The 17,330-nt window shown below is 44.0% G+C and overlaps 7 protein-coding genes across 7 annotated transcripts; 6 read left to right on the forward strand and 1 right to left on the reverse strand.

The window, feature by feature from the left end:
• Positions 1–46: 46 nt before the first annotated feature.
• On the forward strand, positions 47–3,466 carry L199_003649 (uncharacterized protein; the record flags this gene model as incomplete). Its single annotated transcript, XM_064889379.1, has 4 exons — positions 47–234; positions 380–537; positions 602–1,635; positions 1,709–3,466. 4 exons carry the CDS (start codon positions 47–49, stop codon positions 3,464–3,466), a joined length of 3,138 nt encoding a protein of 1,045 aa, XP_064745451.1.
• Positions 3,467–4,081: 615 nt separating this feature from the next.
• L199_003650 (uncharacterized protein) lies at positions 4,082–5,955 on the forward strand (the record flags this gene model as incomplete). Its single annotated transcript, XM_064889380.1, has 10 exons — positions 4,082–4,254; positions 4,323–4,387; positions 4,495–4,551; positions 4,642–4,798; positions 4,911–4,984; positions 5,064–5,223; positions 5,289–5,370; positions 5,429–5,558; positions 5,658–5,790; positions 5,859–5,955. 10 exons carry the CDS (start codon positions 4,082–4,084, stop codon positions 5,953–5,955), a joined length of 1,128 nt encoding a protein of 375 aa, XP_064745452.1.
• A 379-nt stretch (positions 5,956–6,334) lies between these two features.
• L199_003651 (uncharacterized protein) lies at positions 6,335–7,099 on the forward strand (the record flags this gene model as incomplete). The annotated part of the gene is made up of 1 exon (XM_064889381.1): positions 6,335–7,099. One exon carries the CDS (start codon positions 6,335–6,337, stop codon positions 7,097–7,099), a length of 765 nt encoding a protein of 254 aa, XP_064745453.1.
• Positions 7,100–7,262: 163 nt separating this feature from the next.
• Positions 7,263–10,589, reverse strand: L199_003652 (uncharacterized protein; the record flags this gene model as incomplete). The annotated part of the gene is made up of 12 exons (XM_064889382.1): positions 7,263–7,682; positions 7,764–7,939; positions 8,038–8,257; positions 8,318–8,419; positions 8,506–8,761; positions 8,837–8,926; positions 8,988–9,057; positions 9,116–9,239; positions 9,303–9,706; positions 9,769–9,837; positions 9,892–10,025; positions 10,099–10,589. 12 exons carry the CDS (start codon positions 10,587–10,589, stop codon positions 7,263–7,265), a joined length of 2,556 nt encoding a protein of 851 aa, XP_064745454.1.
• A 307-nt stretch (positions 10,590–10,896) lies between these two features.
• On the forward strand, positions 10,897–11,511 carry L199_003653 (uncharacterized protein; the record flags this gene model as incomplete). Its single annotated transcript, XM_064889383.1, has 4 exons — positions 10,897–10,927; positions 10,978–11,009; positions 11,094–11,176; positions 11,310–11,511. The coding sequence occupies 4 exons, from the start codon at positions 10,897–10,899 to the stop codon at positions 11,509–11,511; spliced, it is 348 nt and encodes a 115-aa protein (XP_064745455.1).
• A 749-nt stretch (positions 11,512–12,260) lies between these two features.
• L199_003654 (uncharacterized protein) lies at positions 12,261–12,890 on the forward strand (the record flags this gene model as incomplete). The annotated part of the gene is made up of 1 exon (XM_064889384.1): positions 12,261–12,890. One exon carries the CDS (start codon positions 12,261–12,263, stop codon positions 12,888–12,890), a length of 630 nt encoding a protein of 209 aa, XP_064745456.1.
• Positions 12,891–13,345: 455 nt separating this feature from the next.
• On the forward strand, positions 13,346–17,105 carry L199_003655 (uncharacterized protein; the record flags this gene model as incomplete). Its single annotated transcript, XM_064889385.1, has 9 exons — positions 13,346–13,995; positions 14,084–15,134; positions 15,259–15,753; positions 15,818–15,974; positions 16,053–16,099; positions 16,179–16,376; positions 16,461–16,562; positions 16,619–16,969; positions 17,055–17,105. 9 exons carry the CDS (start codon positions 13,346–13,348, stop codon positions 17,103–17,105), a joined length of 3,102 nt encoding a protein of 1,033 aa, XP_064745457.1.
• Positions 17,106–17,330: the final 225 nt, after the last annotated feature.

Here is a 17,330-nt window from a genome sequence, read left to right on the forward strand (position 1 = left end):
ACCAAAACAACAGATTCGATCAATCACTTGTTCTGACATCATCAAGATGGACCCCCTTCGTGATGCTCCCACGACAACGCCGACCACAAGTCCAGAACTCTTGCCTTCCTCTGACCAACCACCATCCTCAGCTCAACATATAGTGGAAGAGACCAACGGAAAAGGAAGAACGAACAAGTTAGGGATGGGAAAAGATAAATCTGGATGGGGTGATCTACCTGTAGGAGTCTTACAGTGAGTATCGCTCATACGTATTTATTTCCCTATGGCAAGGACTATACTTGTGATAGATTGCGAAGTAGATGATGAAGGATTGTTCAGTATGTGAGAGAAAAATCACTTCGAGCTGACGATATTTCCTTCTTGCATCATGGTACAGCCTTATATTTTCCCATGTCATCGAATTTCCTCCTCCAGATAACTGCATTTTCCAGACTTGGCGAAACCGATCTCAGAGTTATGAAATTGCATTGGCGATCGAACAGAGAATAAGGTTATGTACTTTAAGGAAAGTCAGTCTAGGTTGGAAGTCTGCCGGTAAGTGCACATCTCGTCACATCACTCTTCTATAATGTCAACACATTCTTATCCTCATCAACAGCCGACTCTCACTCATTCTGGCCGACCTATACCCTGCTTCTCGATCCATCCCGACCTCATTCCTCCACCTTAGCGGATATAGACTCTGCCCGTCTCACACCTTCCACGCCCTCTTTCCCAACCCTCTTCCATCGAGCGAGATATACCACTCTCCACATCTGTATACCATGTCGACTCAATCACCCATCGCGATTAGGTTTGTACCCTGCCGTCCGACGTCGTCTGACATATACCAAGAAATTCGGATACACCCCAACATGCGAGAAACATTATAATCATTTTTGTTCGGGGTGTTATCGAGAATACAGTATAGAATCTTTATCACCTACTCCTCCTACCGCGGGCGGGAATCGATATATGAGAAATGTTACACCAGTCGTACCGACCAATACAGGGTTACTACCTTGTAATGCGAAAGATACAGATGAAGATAGGACTTATCGCTTAAGAAATGATCTAATCTGCCGAAATTGTAGACGAATATCAATCTCAAACGAACTTACCAACCTCCTTAAGGAATGCTCCCGAAATACTCAAACTGTCGATGGTATGGGGGTAATTAGGGGATTGAATAATGATTGGATCAATAATCAGTATATCAAGGAATACATTGAGGAAACAACCTCTACTTGTGTAATCATGGCGAACAAGGCAGTAGAATTACAGTGGTTAATGAATCATACGAGATATACAGAACTATGGGGTACAGCAATGGAATTGCAAAGAAATGAAAGAATGATGAAAGATCGATATATCAATCATAATTTCAATGCTAGACTCGTTGAATGGCCTCATGAGAAGCAACAGAGATTAATCAAAGAATATGAATTGAAGGGAGAAGATTTTGAAGGAAGGGAAAGTTTGGAAGATCATTATGAGTTTATGGATTTGTGCAAAAAGTGGAATGAACAATATAGAAAGAGATTTTATAATGGTGGAGAAAGTGATGAAGATGATGCGTTGGTGTATGGCGAGGAGGAGGAAGAAGATGAGGAGGAAGAATTGAGAGTTAGTAGAGGAGAATTGAACGATAAGGTGAGCTCAACCTTTAACCACAGTTGATGACGATCGGTAGCAGCTGGCTCATGGATATTTCGCATTTGCGCAGTACCAGACCAAACTTCAAGAAGGATGTATCAACGACTGGTTCAATGATCGAGTCCGTTTCGGATTCTGGGTATCACCCTCAGATGAAGTGTTGAGATATCAATTTCGAGCTTTGCCCGTTCCCGGTGAATCATCAAGTATACATACATCTGTCGCGCAACTGTGCCGACATGCTAAACATCCTTTATCTAATTTTATCAATATCGACTATGACCCAATCGAAGCTGAACATGATTCCGCCGGATTGATCACCCTTAATCCTCTCGACATCGATGAGGAGACCGATCCGTTTTTATCTCCCGAAAGACTATTAGGGAAACTCGACGGATTGTACGAAGATAAATTACGATCCAAGATTACTCCACCTCTAACTGAATTAGTGAGAAAATTCAGAGAATGGTTTGGGAACGATGATATCGCAGAACAGTATTGTGAGAGATTGGCGGTAGGGGATATAATTAAGAAATTGGATGATTGGGAATTATGGGTACCTAGAAAACTGGTTGAGCATATCAAAGCTGTCGAAAATAGACGAATTCACGATACAAATTCAGCTTCTGTTTCAACCGCTAGAGCGGGCGCAGATATTACTTATAAACAGAATCAAGGATCACCCAAGATCGAGTTGGTTCAAGAAGAAAATCAGTCGCCCACGATGGCTGAATATGGTATAAAGGAAATTGCATTCATAGCTTCTTTGGACCAAGGTGAACATGATGATGGTAATCCTGGGATTTCTGCGATTAACACACCGAGGAGAATTGAGGATGATGAAGTCGTTGAAGGTTCACCGAAACTGGGAAAGAGAAAATCACCCAATGAACAAGAAGATGCTTTACCCGAGAAGAAAGTTCGACATTCACCTCCTCCGTGGAACTCGTCTCAAGCTGGTACTGGCGGTATGCCTGTCACCCCATCCGATCGAGCGTTTATAGAAGATGATTCAGACTCGTCGACAAAAAGAAAACGCAAATTACCTCCATCGCCTGAGACGCACCATATTGATCGAGTTGCTAGGGCAGTATCCCCTCCTGCACCATTGCGATATGACCTGAATCGAGTCAAGGATGACACCAACATAGGGTTGAGTATGTCTAACGGATCTTCTATGCCTACTACTCCTTCTCCGATGTCTGGGGCTGATGCAGATTTGATGGTAGATGAAGAAGAGGATGATGCTGGGGTATCTGAAAGATCGGAAACTGAGATAAGCAGTCACGATACGATTGGTACGATGCCTATCACCCCTACCCCTGAAGCGGAAGAGTGGACGGGGAGTTTAAAGGATGAACGTGAGGGAAATGAGACATCGACCAATGTCAAAATTCACGTTGGTAGAACGGATTCAAGTGGCCAGAAAGAAGTGGTCACTATTGTCGATACGACTACTGGACACATTATATCACTTGAGGATGATGAAGAAGAATCCTCCGAGGAACAGGAAGAAGAAGAGATGTATGATACAAATAATGAAGAAGAGGAGGAGAATAACGCAAGTCAGACGGCGGAAATAGATTCGGTGATTAAAGAATATCTACAAAAGCAAGAAAAGAATATACCTTTCTTACCTCTATCTCCACCAGGTCTTCAATGGAATTTAGGTGAAAAAACCAATTCGATAGTTCTGAAAGTATTTTACGAACAGAGAGAAGTGTTGAGAACTTGTAGATGTACGATATGTGAGAGAAGTAAAGCTAAAAGGGCGGCAGAAGGTGTCTTACAGGGTTTGATCTATGGTGGGGGCAATTGGGTGAATTGAGAGTTGAGTGTGGGTTATTTTGGTTTGATCATCCAATGAGAAATATAGTGGTAAAATTCTGAGATGTCAGTATATTTACTTAATGAAGACGATGAAATGAAAATCAGTTTAAGTTGTTGTATATATCGCATTGTAGTAACAGAGATTAGTACGATAATGAATAATGATGAAAGAGATACTGTATCATGCATGAAATTCGTCTGATGAAAGCATGAGAGAACAACATAGATCCCATACACTGAATTACAGAGATGGGTCTGTACACACTTCTCTACTCTACGAAGAGAACAGCATAGTTCTTCATATCACTCCGTCCATAAGAGACTCCGCCGTTGGCTATGGTGTTCTCGTGAAATGCCACATGGCATGCCTAAATCGCTGATATGATACGTACAATCGACGCGTCCAAGTTGACGATCGTGTTTTCCTTTTCGTCATGTTCTCTCTCGTCTTCTGACTATGATCAGATTACTGTCCAATACAAGATTAGCATTCAGTACAACATCACCACCATTACCGTTGCCAATTTGCCCTAGTAGTAAGAAACATATAGGCTATCCCGCTATTCTCACCATACATATATAGAAAGGAACAGCTAAGCTACTTCGAAACACAATGTCGGAACCGATGGATATTGATCCTCCCGCAGGATCAGCGGCACCTGCCAATGCGATGGCAGCACTCATGGCTAATGCTAAAGGTAAAGGTAGAGCGGATGGGGAAGGCGGTACGAAGGTATTGAGTGATGAGGAGATTAAAGCTTTGAATGATAAAGAGGGATTACCCTGGTAAGTCTGAGCCTCCAACTGATAGATGATTTACACGATTGTGACAGATAACTTGATATGATGCATAGGGTTGAGAAATATAGACCTAATACTTTGGATGAAGTTGTTTCGCATCAGGATATCACCAGTACGAGTGAGTTGATCGCTTTACTTCCTTCTTCCAACCGATATGATAGGGTAACCCCTATCGTACTTCGCTCGTCTGGGACATTCTGCTGATCACATTTCGCGATGTTACAGTTGAGAAATTCATAGAAGCTGGTCGATTACCTCATTTGCTCTTATATGGACCACCTGGTAAGTCAGCAATTGAGATTACACATGTCTTTTTACTTTTGTTATCTGTCTTCCTATCGTGAAAATGGCTAAGTTGTTTTCTATCTGCAGGTACCGGTAAAACATCCACTGTTCTCGCCTTGGCCAGAAGATTATACGGTCCACCATATAAAAAACATATACTGGAGTTGAACGCTTCAGATGATAGAGGTATAGATGTAGTGAGAGAACAGATCAAGAATTTTGCTATGACAAAGGTGTTGTTCTCGTACGTCTAATCGGCCATCTTTCTTCATCTCGATTTCCTTTCATCTGTGTTTCTCTTCGTTTTTCAATTGCATGATTGAGCAGTATGAGCTGACGATGTCCATTGTATATAGCAAAGGATTCAAGTTGGTAATATTGGATGAAGCGGATATGATGACTCAAGCTGCTCAATCTGCTTTGAGAAGAGGTAGGTCCAATCACGCCATCCTCCTTGTTCCGCTGCCGATGTATATCTAGTTTGTCTCACAGCTGATCGTTAAATATAGTAATCGAGACACACACTAAGAATGTACGGTTCTGCATTTTGTGTAACTACGTTAACAAGATCACACCTGCCATTCAATCGCGATGTACAAGATTCAGATTCTCCCCATTACCTGAAAAAGAAGTTCAGAGGAAGGTGGACGAGGTGGTAGAGAAGGAAGGGTAAGTGTCACTATCAGCCTCTCGTCGATATGAGATGTAGTGGTGAAGCTGATGATTCGCAACAGGGTCAAGTTGACTGATGATGGACGTGATGCCCTGCTTAAGTTGTCCAGAGGTGATATGAGACGAGCGTTGAATGTACTTCAGGTGAGCTAGTGATATATCGCTTCTCAGTGACCACAGCTCACCAAGTTTCTCTATGTAGGCATGCCACGCCGCATACGACGTCGTGGATGAAACAGCTGTGTACAACTGTACGGGTAATCCACATCCCAAAGATATCGAACGGGTGGTGCAGAGTATGATGTCCGATGAATTTGGCACGAGTTATTCATGTAAGTAAATGACTTCGTCGTGTACCGCTTTCGAAGTTAGTCGTACTCCGGTCCAATTAGCTGATCAACGGATCATTGTTTTGGCCGTTGTGAACTCAGTGATCACATCGCTCAAGGTTGAAAAAGGTTTGGCATTACAGGATCTGATAGCTGGAGCATATGATTTCTTGGATACTGTCGAGTTACCAAAACAATCTCGTATATATCTATTGGATCATTTAGGTAGTACAGAGTGAGCCATATCATTTCTCCTGTTTATACGCACACGTACTAACCTTAATTCATTTGGATGGGATATAGACATCGATTATCAGTGGGCGGTTCTGAGAAAATGCAATTGACAGCTTTGTTAGGCGCTTTCAAGGTTGCTGTCGAACTTTCTCAAAAGAAAATATAACAATGTCAGTATGCTCTGAGCGACACTTAGTAAGGAGTAGTAGTAGCATGCAATACATACTCAACCCAATTCAGTCATTCATGCATCATGTATCGAGCACATTCCTTGCCGTGTAGTTGTGAAAGAAGAGTCGTCATTGTGGCATTTTTGCTTTTCCTGGATCATCCGGTCCGAAGAAATGATGAAAGAAACGAACGATGAACGACGAACCTTGTTTCTTCGGTCATTGCTCGAACTTTGATGTCCAATATTCATGAGACTTTTCGCCGCCATGGGCAACCATATAGGAATTATGAGATACAAATGATGTGTTTAATACATGTGTTTCGTTGCGGTTCTTATTTTCAATGCTCCATTCATACCATTACAGAAACCGAAGATGAAGTTCCACGAACGACGAACGATCGCGAAAAAACGACACTCGAGCGTATCTGTGTTAGAGTGGAAAGAAGATTTGGTTGAGGTTGAAGGGATGAAAAGAGACTCGTACTTGGTAAAATCGTTGTTTGAAGGTATGAATTTGATCTCGGGTGACGGGGGAAACGGGGACAAAGATGGAAATGAGAGGGAAAAGGAGGATGGCTTTGAGGATGAAGACGGGGATGAGGACGAAAGGGGAGTTGGAGATAAGAAGGAAAGTGAGGACGGACCTGAAGATTATCCTGTTGAACTTGACCTCCAGGACGAGCAGTATCATCATCGATCATTGTCAAATACGATTTTCTCTTCGCTTGAAGACGCTTTTTCGTCCGATGAAGACGAGGATGATCTCATTGTGATTCCGAAATACCCTAAAGATGAGGACGACGACCACCATAACAATGACGATGACGATGACGATGACGATGAGGAATTTCTTCAGATCCCGATATCACCATGGTTTGTCGATCTTCCTACCAAATCCTCACCATTTGAAAACATCTTGAAACCACTCAAAGACAAAATCAAGATTGATTCCCGAACCAATACCGATATCGATATTCAACAGAAAGAGGAGATGGATCGAGAGCAAGAAGAAACTCGTCGAACATATCATGATCTCTATCCACCGATATACCATGAAAAGAAGCCAATCCCTCTTAGGGATCCGTGGAGGTTGAGATCCCCTGTTCAAAAGTATCACTACCATTATACAATCTGTTAGACTGGTAGAAAACGAAAATAGGTAGATACATAATCATTGAATGTCCGTTTTCTATGCATGATTTTCATTTTGAGTTTTAGGTGAATACACATACAGCTCATAGTACAAAACGTAATCGGAAAGCGTGAACAGCTAAGGAAACATGATGTTTCAATCTTAAAGCTTAAAAGTCATCATCATCCCCTGCGACTTCAGCTAAAGCAAAACTACTTTCCTCCCTTAACATCTTTCCACCCCATCCTGACCCTCCCATTCCACCTATACCAAGGCCTTTACCACCTTTACCTTTACCTGATACGGTGAGGGTTCCAAATTTGTCATTGAAGTTCGCCAAGTCCATTTGTGAGAAAGTCGCTCTCATTTTCGAAGCGGAAAGTGTCAACGTTGACTTTCCCCCTGAAGAGGGAAGAGAGGGTGAAAAATCATCCGATACCACCAGCGTAGGTAATTCCCTTTCTGGTGATAGTTCTCGAACTTCCTCTGACTCCGGTATGGGGAGTAAAGCATCGGGGTCGGTGGGTGATAAAGCGAGATTGATGAATTCTATTATCTGGTGTACTTTTGATTCGGCCTCCAGGCATCTCTACAAAAAACCACCATTAGCATATGTTGTATGACAGTATCTGACTGCTTGAAAATCAGGAGTCGGGTAGATGCCACTCACCGCCTCTAGCGCTTTATTCTCCTGGGTGATGAATCTGACATTCTCATCTAATCTGTTCGCCCAAATCTTCTTGCTGTCCAGTTGATTTTCTAGCGTTTTCATCTTATCTGAGAATTCTTTCTCGACGTCCGCACGAACTTTCCTAGACGGTTCAAGGAGATGTCGCTCATAATCATCTAAGTCGATTCAAAAAAAAGGAAAAGAGTAAAGTTTAGCCTGAGGGCGATCAGGTGCAATGAATCGGTATGGCAGGTAAATCGGAATCACAACGTACCAGCAATCAACCTCAATTCAGCCACTTCATTCCTCAATCCCACAATCTCTTTATTAGGTTCCAAAGGTCTAGTGGCTAGTTCAGCTTTCAACCTTGCCACTTCATCTTCCAACTCTGCCCGATGAAGTTGCTCAGCATGTAATTCTTCCAATAGCTCGGCAGATGGTCGGTCGTATTCTAATTTGGGGTATCTCATCTTGGCTGGACTGGGCGGGACCATCTGTATATCGTGATGACATCTTAAATGACATTTCTGATATGAAAGAGTGTGGGAACTTACTGTTGCATTATCCTCAGGGTTGGGTGAAATGACGTTTACCGAAGTTAAGATCATACTCTTCAATTCGTTCAACCTCTTCTCCATAGCTTCGTTCTTGTCTCGCTATATCAGTGAAAAGTATATGGTTAGCACAAATCTTCCTCGCATCATTGCTATTACGATGAAAGTGTAAATATAGATGGACTCACTTCATTCTTATTACCTCCGTGCATTTCCTTCTCTCTCAATTGCGCTCTCAGCTCAGCAATCTCATTTTGATACTGCTGTATCAAAGCATGAGGATCGACCACTTCCTTCTTCTGCGCTTTCAATACCACCCTCTTCAACCCTTGAGCAAAGGCCAGAGTCGAGATCGATTCTGCTAAATTGAGCGAAGATGGGGATACGGTACAGATCACTGAGATGAGGGCATCACCAGATAGCGAATTTTGTAATAAACGAGTACTGCACAGGGTATCAGCTTATATACGAAGCGAACACCGCAACAAGGTAGATGTAATTTCAGAGAACATAACTTACAGTTTACTATCCCTGTATGGTACATGCGTGACATTCCTCTTAGAAGCCAGATCAGCAAGTTTAGAAATGACCAATTTGAGGGTCAACAATCTGATATACCGAGTCAGCTTACTCCGCCGGTTTTGGAATCCGGGATGACATTATAGCTTACGATTGATTGATGTGTTTTCCTTCCGCATTTCTCTCCTTCGACGAAGTATGCTTTTCCGAACCTGCTAAATCTGTTTACGCCCTCGATTATCAGCTGTGACCTTGACGCCATGATAGCAGCCGACATACCGATAATGGACAAAGTACTGATCTTAGTCATCTTGTCACCTGCAGCCTTGAGCCTGCCTCCGGGTGTTCTCGCTCCTATAGGAGCTTCTTCTATAGCTGGATTCCTAGATCGAGATTCAATAGTCTAATTCAATTAAAAGTATCAGCTTCCAAGTTGCCCATATTCGAAGCAGAAACAGGAATTTACGATTCTGAATACGCAATGCGATCTTGAACTTCTAGCATTCCAATCTGTCGCCCCAACCTTTCTCCTATCTTCACCAGATCTCAATAACTTTTTTACATCTGCTTCAGACCTTACGGCAACTTCCGTCAATCCATTGATCACCACTCCCTTCTTACCTTCACTCAAATGCAGTTCCGCGCCTGGCACAGTCGAGAGCAAATCAATGATCGTTTCATTGTATAATTCCAAGTATGATGCTCTAAGTAAGAACTCTCTATCGGGGGTAGAACGAATCTGAGAGAATAGGTCTGAGATCGCTAACGGGATGATACCTGGTTCCATCGATGATCCAGATAAAGTATGTGTTTTACCAGATGCTGTTTGACCGTAGGCGAATATGACTGCGTTGTATCCTTCCATTGCAGCTATGAAAGTCGTTTGTATTAGTAAAGTTGTGATGTTGAACGAAAGGATAGGCATGACTCACATCGGACATGCCTTCTGGCAGAAGTACCATATACTTTGCCATTATCTGAATGAGGAGGAAGGATTCGATCTAAGATGCAAGTATGAGCTGCATGTTACGCTCTCGAAATGAAAATTAGCTCACCGAAGATCCAATCCCTATCTTCCCTTGTACCCTCTGTTCCTTTAGCCAATTTAAGTAAATGAGGATCATGTTCAGGCATGGTCCATACACTTCCAGCATCTGAACGAAGTTCTACGGGGTTGGGTGGTCGTACTCTGGGGTAAGGATCAGCTCGAATAATCACAGTCTCATGTATACAGTTGCAGAATGCATACATGGAAAACTCACCTTACAGATACCAGCACGGCCTCCGTCTCCGCCATTTCATTCTCGTACTCATCAAAATCCATCATACTGGACGCCTCAATAGGATGCGTATCAGCTGACATCCAACCTTCATCCGCCAGCGTGGGTGCAAAGCTGGGTGTGGTAGGTCTATTGACCAATCTGACTGATGGTGTGGAAAGCAGATCGTTATTGGTTCGTTGCGCATGTTGGACTTGGGCTCGAGCACCTATTGGCTTAACCAATAATCGAGATTTGGCTTCTGGGGTAGTAGCAGATTTGATCTTCAGTCTTGTCGACCCAGCACCACCTTCTTTGGGCGATAAGATGTTGGAGAGCGGTTCGGGATGATGAGGTGTATTACCGTTGTGGGACGTAGTGAGGGGAGGCGATTTCATGTGAGAGGGAGTCTTGGGAGCGAAGGGTGTTGATCGGGAGGACACTTTGGGGGTCTGATGGGGTGGGGGCATTCGTGCCCTTGCATGAGCATCCATGATGATTTGTTGATAGTATCGAAATGGATAGCAATGTATAAGGATCGTACGATGATGATATGACCAGTGTACTCGTAAGTTGAATGAGGTTGGTTTCGGTTGTTTATCTTTTGACTTGACCTGAAACAAAACAGTCGCCAGATCTTGGGGGTGGTTTACGTAATCTGGGCTTGTGTCATATCCCGACGGAAGATCGTTGATGATGGAATGTTTCTGTTTTTTCGAAGGGCACAAGGATAAGATGCATGAGTTCAAACAGAAGCATATCTTCGCATGTCCATGTCCGATAATAGGCAACATAGACACTATGGATTTGTCATACAATCTGGTAGCTTCAAGTGAGCGGGATGATTTTCTTCACATTGTAGATCGCTGATTGAACGCTCAGAATGCGCCGAACAGATGGCCAAATATCAAGATGTGAGCTAGGAGATGATCATCTCGGATTCTACATCACATGTCATATGTCGAGGCTTAAGGATCGCTGATGGAGTACCGCAACAGTGTGTTCTGAGGAACCAAGCAGGAGATTGGAATTCGATATGTAGACCTGAAGGAAAGGCTTTAGCTGCATGTGCCGATGCGAGGTGAGTCCGATGAATTCATGTCCTTCCCTCAAGATAAATCGAAATTCCTTCGTGTACGAAGTGATATCCTCATCAAAAATGAAAAGGAGTTGCTACAAATGCTGATGTCTCTGATGTATGTCATTCACAAAAGCGTACCACACCTCGCCGAACTGAAAAACTCATGCTCCAAACAGATATTCACCTACAGGCAATGTTTAGATAAACACGCCTCACAGCCCGACGAGGTGATAGGTGAGAAATGTGGTGGGCTAATGAAAGATCTTTGGGAATGCAGTGAAAGGACGATGAATAATATAGAAGAGAGGGAGAAGGGAAGTAGTAAATTGGTATAGGAGAGCTACACGTTTATTACGCATGCCACCTCATTCAACATCGCACATCAAAAACCAATCGCATGCATCAAATCAAATCACATTCATTTTTCCCCTCGGACGTATCAAGACTTCAGTGTCTGTCATATCATGACACAACAACTATTGGTCATGGGTAGGATGCGAGTACCTTTCGCCTTGCACTCCAATGTGATACCCATCGTCCGAACTCGGCTATTCCTAACGATCAATTACTTCATGGGTTATCCGATATCAACGGATCTTTACTTCCCGGATCTTATCACTGAAAAGGGGGTGAAAGGATGAACATATGATGTCAGGCATGAGTGCGCGACGGCTCTTCGGCCATTGATAGTCCATACGAGTATACTAACTGCACTCCTCTGCTAGATGGCTAGCACCAAATCATGCATCTGCCTATACTTCCGGATCAATCCACATCCTTCCTCTTCCCATGATACCGTATGGTGCGATATTCCAAATACTCCACTTGATCCTAAAACTTGATGCTATAAGAACAAATGGATATCCTTTGGGTGATAGTCATCCTTTCATACAATTCTTCTCCATGAAGGCATAAGAAGATGATGATGTGATGGAATCTTTAGAACACCATGATACATCCACTTATATAACCGGGTGAACCGATACAGTCCATCAGAATACTTGATCTCGATTGTTTGCCACCCATTTCCAATCGTCTTTTTATCATATCAACGCCCCGTGGCCTTATTGATACCTAGGACGAGATGGTATCTCCTACTTCAACAATAAGCAACATCTCTCCTCCACTAATCACTCCTCATGCTTCCCCACCTATACATACCCAAGTACGACGATCTTCCTCCACTTCAACCGGAACCACCAGCACAAAAACTAGCGAGAGCAATATGTTAAGTCCTGAGGAGAGAATATCCAAGTTACTATCGACGATCTCATCAGTCTTGGTCGCCTACTCTAAATCTCTCAATACCTCTCCGAGATATATGAATTCTTTGATCGAATTCTTTCATAGAGCAATATCGCTCTGTCCTGATCCCAAGGCGGTACCTCAACTACCTACTCTTCCATCTAGTACTCTCTCTTCGGGATCTAATGGGAGTAGTTCAAATACTCCATTCTCTGCTATACTGCTTCAATCTCATCCTCCGTTGACTCATAACAATGGGGATCACCATAATCACAACACTAGACGAAACAGCGGTCATAATAATCTCATAGACACACATCAGCACTTAGCGGAAGATAATACCAAGAGCCAACATATACACCCTCGCAAGGTTGAAAGCGATTTGAGGGGGGAGTTAGAAGGGTTAGAAGAGAAAGTTCGGAGATTGGAGAAGGATCGGTGGACAAGTGAGATCGTAGCAGCATGGTAAGACTGGATGACATGGTGAATATGCAGTAGTTTTGTTTTCATGGATTTCTGGAGTCAGGATAAGGTATCGCTTTGAGAAGTATTGGTGGGGAGATGAAACAAGAAAGAACAGGATGAGTGGCAAGATCGAGTTTCTGTGTCTCTTATATATCCCCCATAGCACTTCACTTCTCGATACTAGCAGGGAGTCATACATTCCTCAGAACAAGGCAAACCCAGATCATTTGGAAATATATAGTTCAAGAAGGATTCGTACGGTGCCACAAGTCAAACATGCATTGTGATTATGTAACATACTAAGGTACACCACGCGAAATCAGTCAACGCGTGTACAGACAACAAAGTGTCAACAACATTCATCATCCCAAATCATCAAAAGAAATCAGCACACGACATTGTCATTCCAAGCATAGGCTTATCGGCACGGCTCTCAAGGCCAGTCATAGCGTCTCCACCATGTCTCGACTTCCGACACTATCGACGCCCAGTCGATCATCCACCTCATCACCTAGTACAGGAATACCGACACCTACCACCAGACGACCACGATCATCCCTCGGTCCAGGTCATATACCGACTCCTTCGACGTCTGACGATGTGATGGACAGGGCGTTGCAGGAAGCTTTGAAGGTCAGACCACCAAGTAGCCTCAGGAAAAATGGACCCGAAGATCCTTCGTCACCTTCTTTACTTGGTGTGTCATCCGCGGGGCGAGCAGCACCTCGTACACCCGGTGTGAGACCGAAAACACCCTTGGGTTTGGGACTGCCCAACACCCCCTTGGCTTCAAGGAGTGTTTCGAGAACAGGTAGACCATCCTTATCGACCTCTACGACCACTCCATTCACTCCCCGTCGAACGTCCATGGCTTCGTCCACTACATCAAGTACACCGTTTGCTAGACGACCAGAATCACGAGCATCAAATGCCAACGATACCTCCAAATGGGTCCCGGTAGTAGGGGAGAAAGTAAGGATCAACTCGATGGGATACGAAGGTAGACTCAGATTTCTAGGTGCGACACAATTCAAGGAAGGTGTTTGGGCAGGAGTGGAGCTGGAAGGTGGATTTGCGGGTAAAGGTAAAAACGATGGAACGGTGGAAGGGTTAGTTATCTTTCTCTTTGTCCACAACTCAGCTACACATCTCTGGTCTTGCACTCTCGAGACGAAAGAGACTGATATGTTCGCATAGCGTCTCTTACTTCTCCTGCCCACCACTATGCGGTATCTTCGTCATCGCTACCAAGCTCTCACCACCAACGGCTGGACCCTCAAGACCTTCTTCTGTAGCTTCGTCCCATCGTTCACTTGCCTCCTCATCCGCATCTTACTCACTAAATGGTCGAGCTACTCCTTCCTTCGATCGAACACTACGTGATTCTACCACTACTACACCCGGAAGGACCACTCGAGCAGTCTCATCCTCAGTACGACGAGCACCACCCTTAGATGATGACGAGCCATTACCGACTAGGACTGCATTGGGTACAAGTACCAGTGCGAATGCTGGGGTGGAACGCAAAATCACTGCTGGGTCAAGGGCGAGTCGATATGTGGGTATGACCGCTAAGCAACTTGATTCGGCTCGCGCGGGGACCCTCAACGCTTCCGTCAAGAGCACGGCCACACCTAAACCATCTAGAATATCCATGGGAGGAGGAGTGACACCTGCCCGATCAGCTAGACAGAGTATAGGTGGATCCTTAATCACTCCTCGTCCGGCCCGTGGTCCGAGGGCAAGTAATATCCACGAAATGCCTCCACCTCCCAGTCCATCCAGTATAAATCGAGTGGTTGTTGCACGTCAGACCGAAGCGCTAGAAGAGGAGATAAGAGAATTGAAAAGGAGAAATGCAGAGTTGGAAGAAGATCTCCGAAATGTCGCAGAGGCAGCATCGGATCTGCCTCAATTGGAAGAATTACAAAATCTAGCTTCTCAGGCTAGAGAAGAAGCTGATTCCCTCAGATCACAATTGGCTGATGCTCAAGATGCAGCGAGATTAGCAGAAGAGTTACAATTGGCGCATACTGCTTCTCAAGAGGAACTGGCCACGAAGGAGAAAGCTCTGAATGATCTCAAGAAGGAGATGAAGCTAGTTAGTGAGAGGAACGAAGCTGAGTTATCGGCTGGTATGGAAGCTAAGAAAGAGGAGGTGAAGAAGATGACGGAAAGAGCTGAAGCGGCGGAGATGGAGGCGGTGGAGATGAAAGCTCTGGTGGATGAGTTGACAAATGCTGGTCAAGTAGGTGATATTTCGCTTTTTTGACCTCAGTTCCACCTCTACTCCCAGTAGAAACCTCACTATGTATACCCTGATCAGAGGAAGATGAAATAGTGAAATATGGAGCTGATCACGATTCTCATAGCAAATGATATCGCTAAACGAGACAAAGCAATACGAGCTGGAAGAACGTGTCCGGGAATTGGAAGATCGCAATAGAATATTAGATGAGAAATTACAGAAGGCCAGAGAAGAGCAGGAAAAAGCATTATTACCTCCATCACCTACCACCCGTCAACGCGAAGCTGCCACAGCAGCTGAGATCGATAACGAGACTTTGACTGCTCAAGTGAGACATCAACAAAACAAGATATCACTTTTGGAAGAAGAGTTGGATGATCTGAGGAGTCAAGCTGAGAATGAAGCTGAGGCTTGGAGAGGGAAGTTGACCAGATCGAAAGATGCTGAAAAAGCTGGTCAAGAGCAGGTACTGGGCTTAAAGGATGATATGAAGAAGTTGAATGAGCAACTACAAGGTGCTAAAGCAAGAGTAAATGAGTTGGAAGGTGCTCTGAAAGAGAATCAAGCGGCTTTGGAAGGTGCGAGAGCAGATATTGAGGGTTTGAGAGGTGAAGCTTCGGTAAGTCAAAGCTGAGCCTTTGGTAGTGGTATATCGCTGACCGGGAGATACGTGTGATATGTAGGAAGCGGCATCGATGCGATCTGCTCTCATGACTGCTACAGCCAATGAGAAAGCCTTGTCGGCCGCTCAAGAGGAACTTAAAGATCTTAAAGCGAAATTCGCCACTGCTCAGGAAGCTGAATCTCAGCTTAAAGAGATCCAAGTTAAGCTGGCTGAGAGTGAAACTCGAGCGGAAGGTGCTGAGAAGAGGGTCGTCGAAGTTGTCGAGAGGCTTAATGACGTTGAGGGACTTAAAGGCGATTTGGAAGCTAAGATCAGCAGTTTGGAGAATGAGGTGACCATGGTGAGCTACACTCATTTCCAATCATGACAGGCGGGGATTCTTCTTTGATGGAACATGGTACTGATATGTCAATGCTTAGCTCAAGGCAACCGCTTCATCATCACTTGAGAATAACCTTCCTCAAGATCGACGATCACGCTTATCGACCGGATCGACCGAAGATGCCGATAAGAAGATTAGAGGATTCCAGCATATCATCCAAGAACTTTCTGCTGAAAATTCGGAATTGAAAGAACAGGTGGAAAGTCTCAAGGAGGAGGTGGTGTTGATGAAAGAGGTGAGTCGACACATCTCATGAGCTGTCTTGGTATGGATTTAGTAATCGTCTTGCTGATGTGATTCTGACGACTTCGATACATAGGAGATCAAATTACTCGAAGAGGCAGCTTCAGATGGACAAGGTGGATCTGGTGGTGCTGTTGATCAGAAAGAATTAACAGAAGCCAAAGTAATGATCAAAGAGGTAAGGTTCATTCAGTATGCACTGTCATCAAGCTCATTGTGACCATCTGTATACAGCTCAATAGGGAAGTAGCCGAATTAGAATCATTGATAGAAGCCAAGATTTACAGAGAGGACGAATTGGAGAATCGAGCTTCTTCGCTCGAGAGGGAGATCGCAAGATTACGATCATCTTCGTCTTCAACTGGAGCTGGTAAATTGTCTGATGGACCTCCAAACAGTTTAAGTTCACATACTAGATCTTCATCTACTGCTACTGCCCATACGGCTGCAGATGATAGATGTGAACTGTGTGAGGGTCCACATGATTTGGATGCTTGTCCGGTATTTGCTGGGAACGTACTTGGTGATGGAGGAGATCTTGGGAAAAAGAACGGTGCAAGTGGGAAATGGTGTGCGGATTGTGAGGTAAGTCAAACCTTCTTTCACTTGATGTTTCATCTTGTATATGAATCACCGAGCTGATGTGTATTTTTTTTTGGTATGTTTGTAGAGCACTGAACATGATACGGCTGAATGTCCAATGGCGGAAGATGTTTTCTAAATCAATACTGTAGAATGAATGTTCGGGACGATTCCTTACGAGTTTGAACGGCTGAGATCATGTGATTCGGTATTATACATGTGTATACGGAATCTCATTTGTCTTTTATACGTTAGATCAAGATTTTAATGGGTTTTAATGCATATAAAGAGATCACGATTATCACATTGTCAGCTCAGTGGCTACCATACACAGTAAAAAGTGTAGGGTTTCGTTCAGAAAGGT

Source organism: Kwoniella botswanensis, chromosome 1, assembly GCF_036426115.1.
Source record: "Kwoniella botswanensis chromosome 1, complete sequence".
Lineage (NCBI taxonomy): Eukaryota > Fungi > Basidiomycota > Tremellomycetes > Tremellales > Cryptococcaceae > Kwoniella > Kwoniella botswanensis.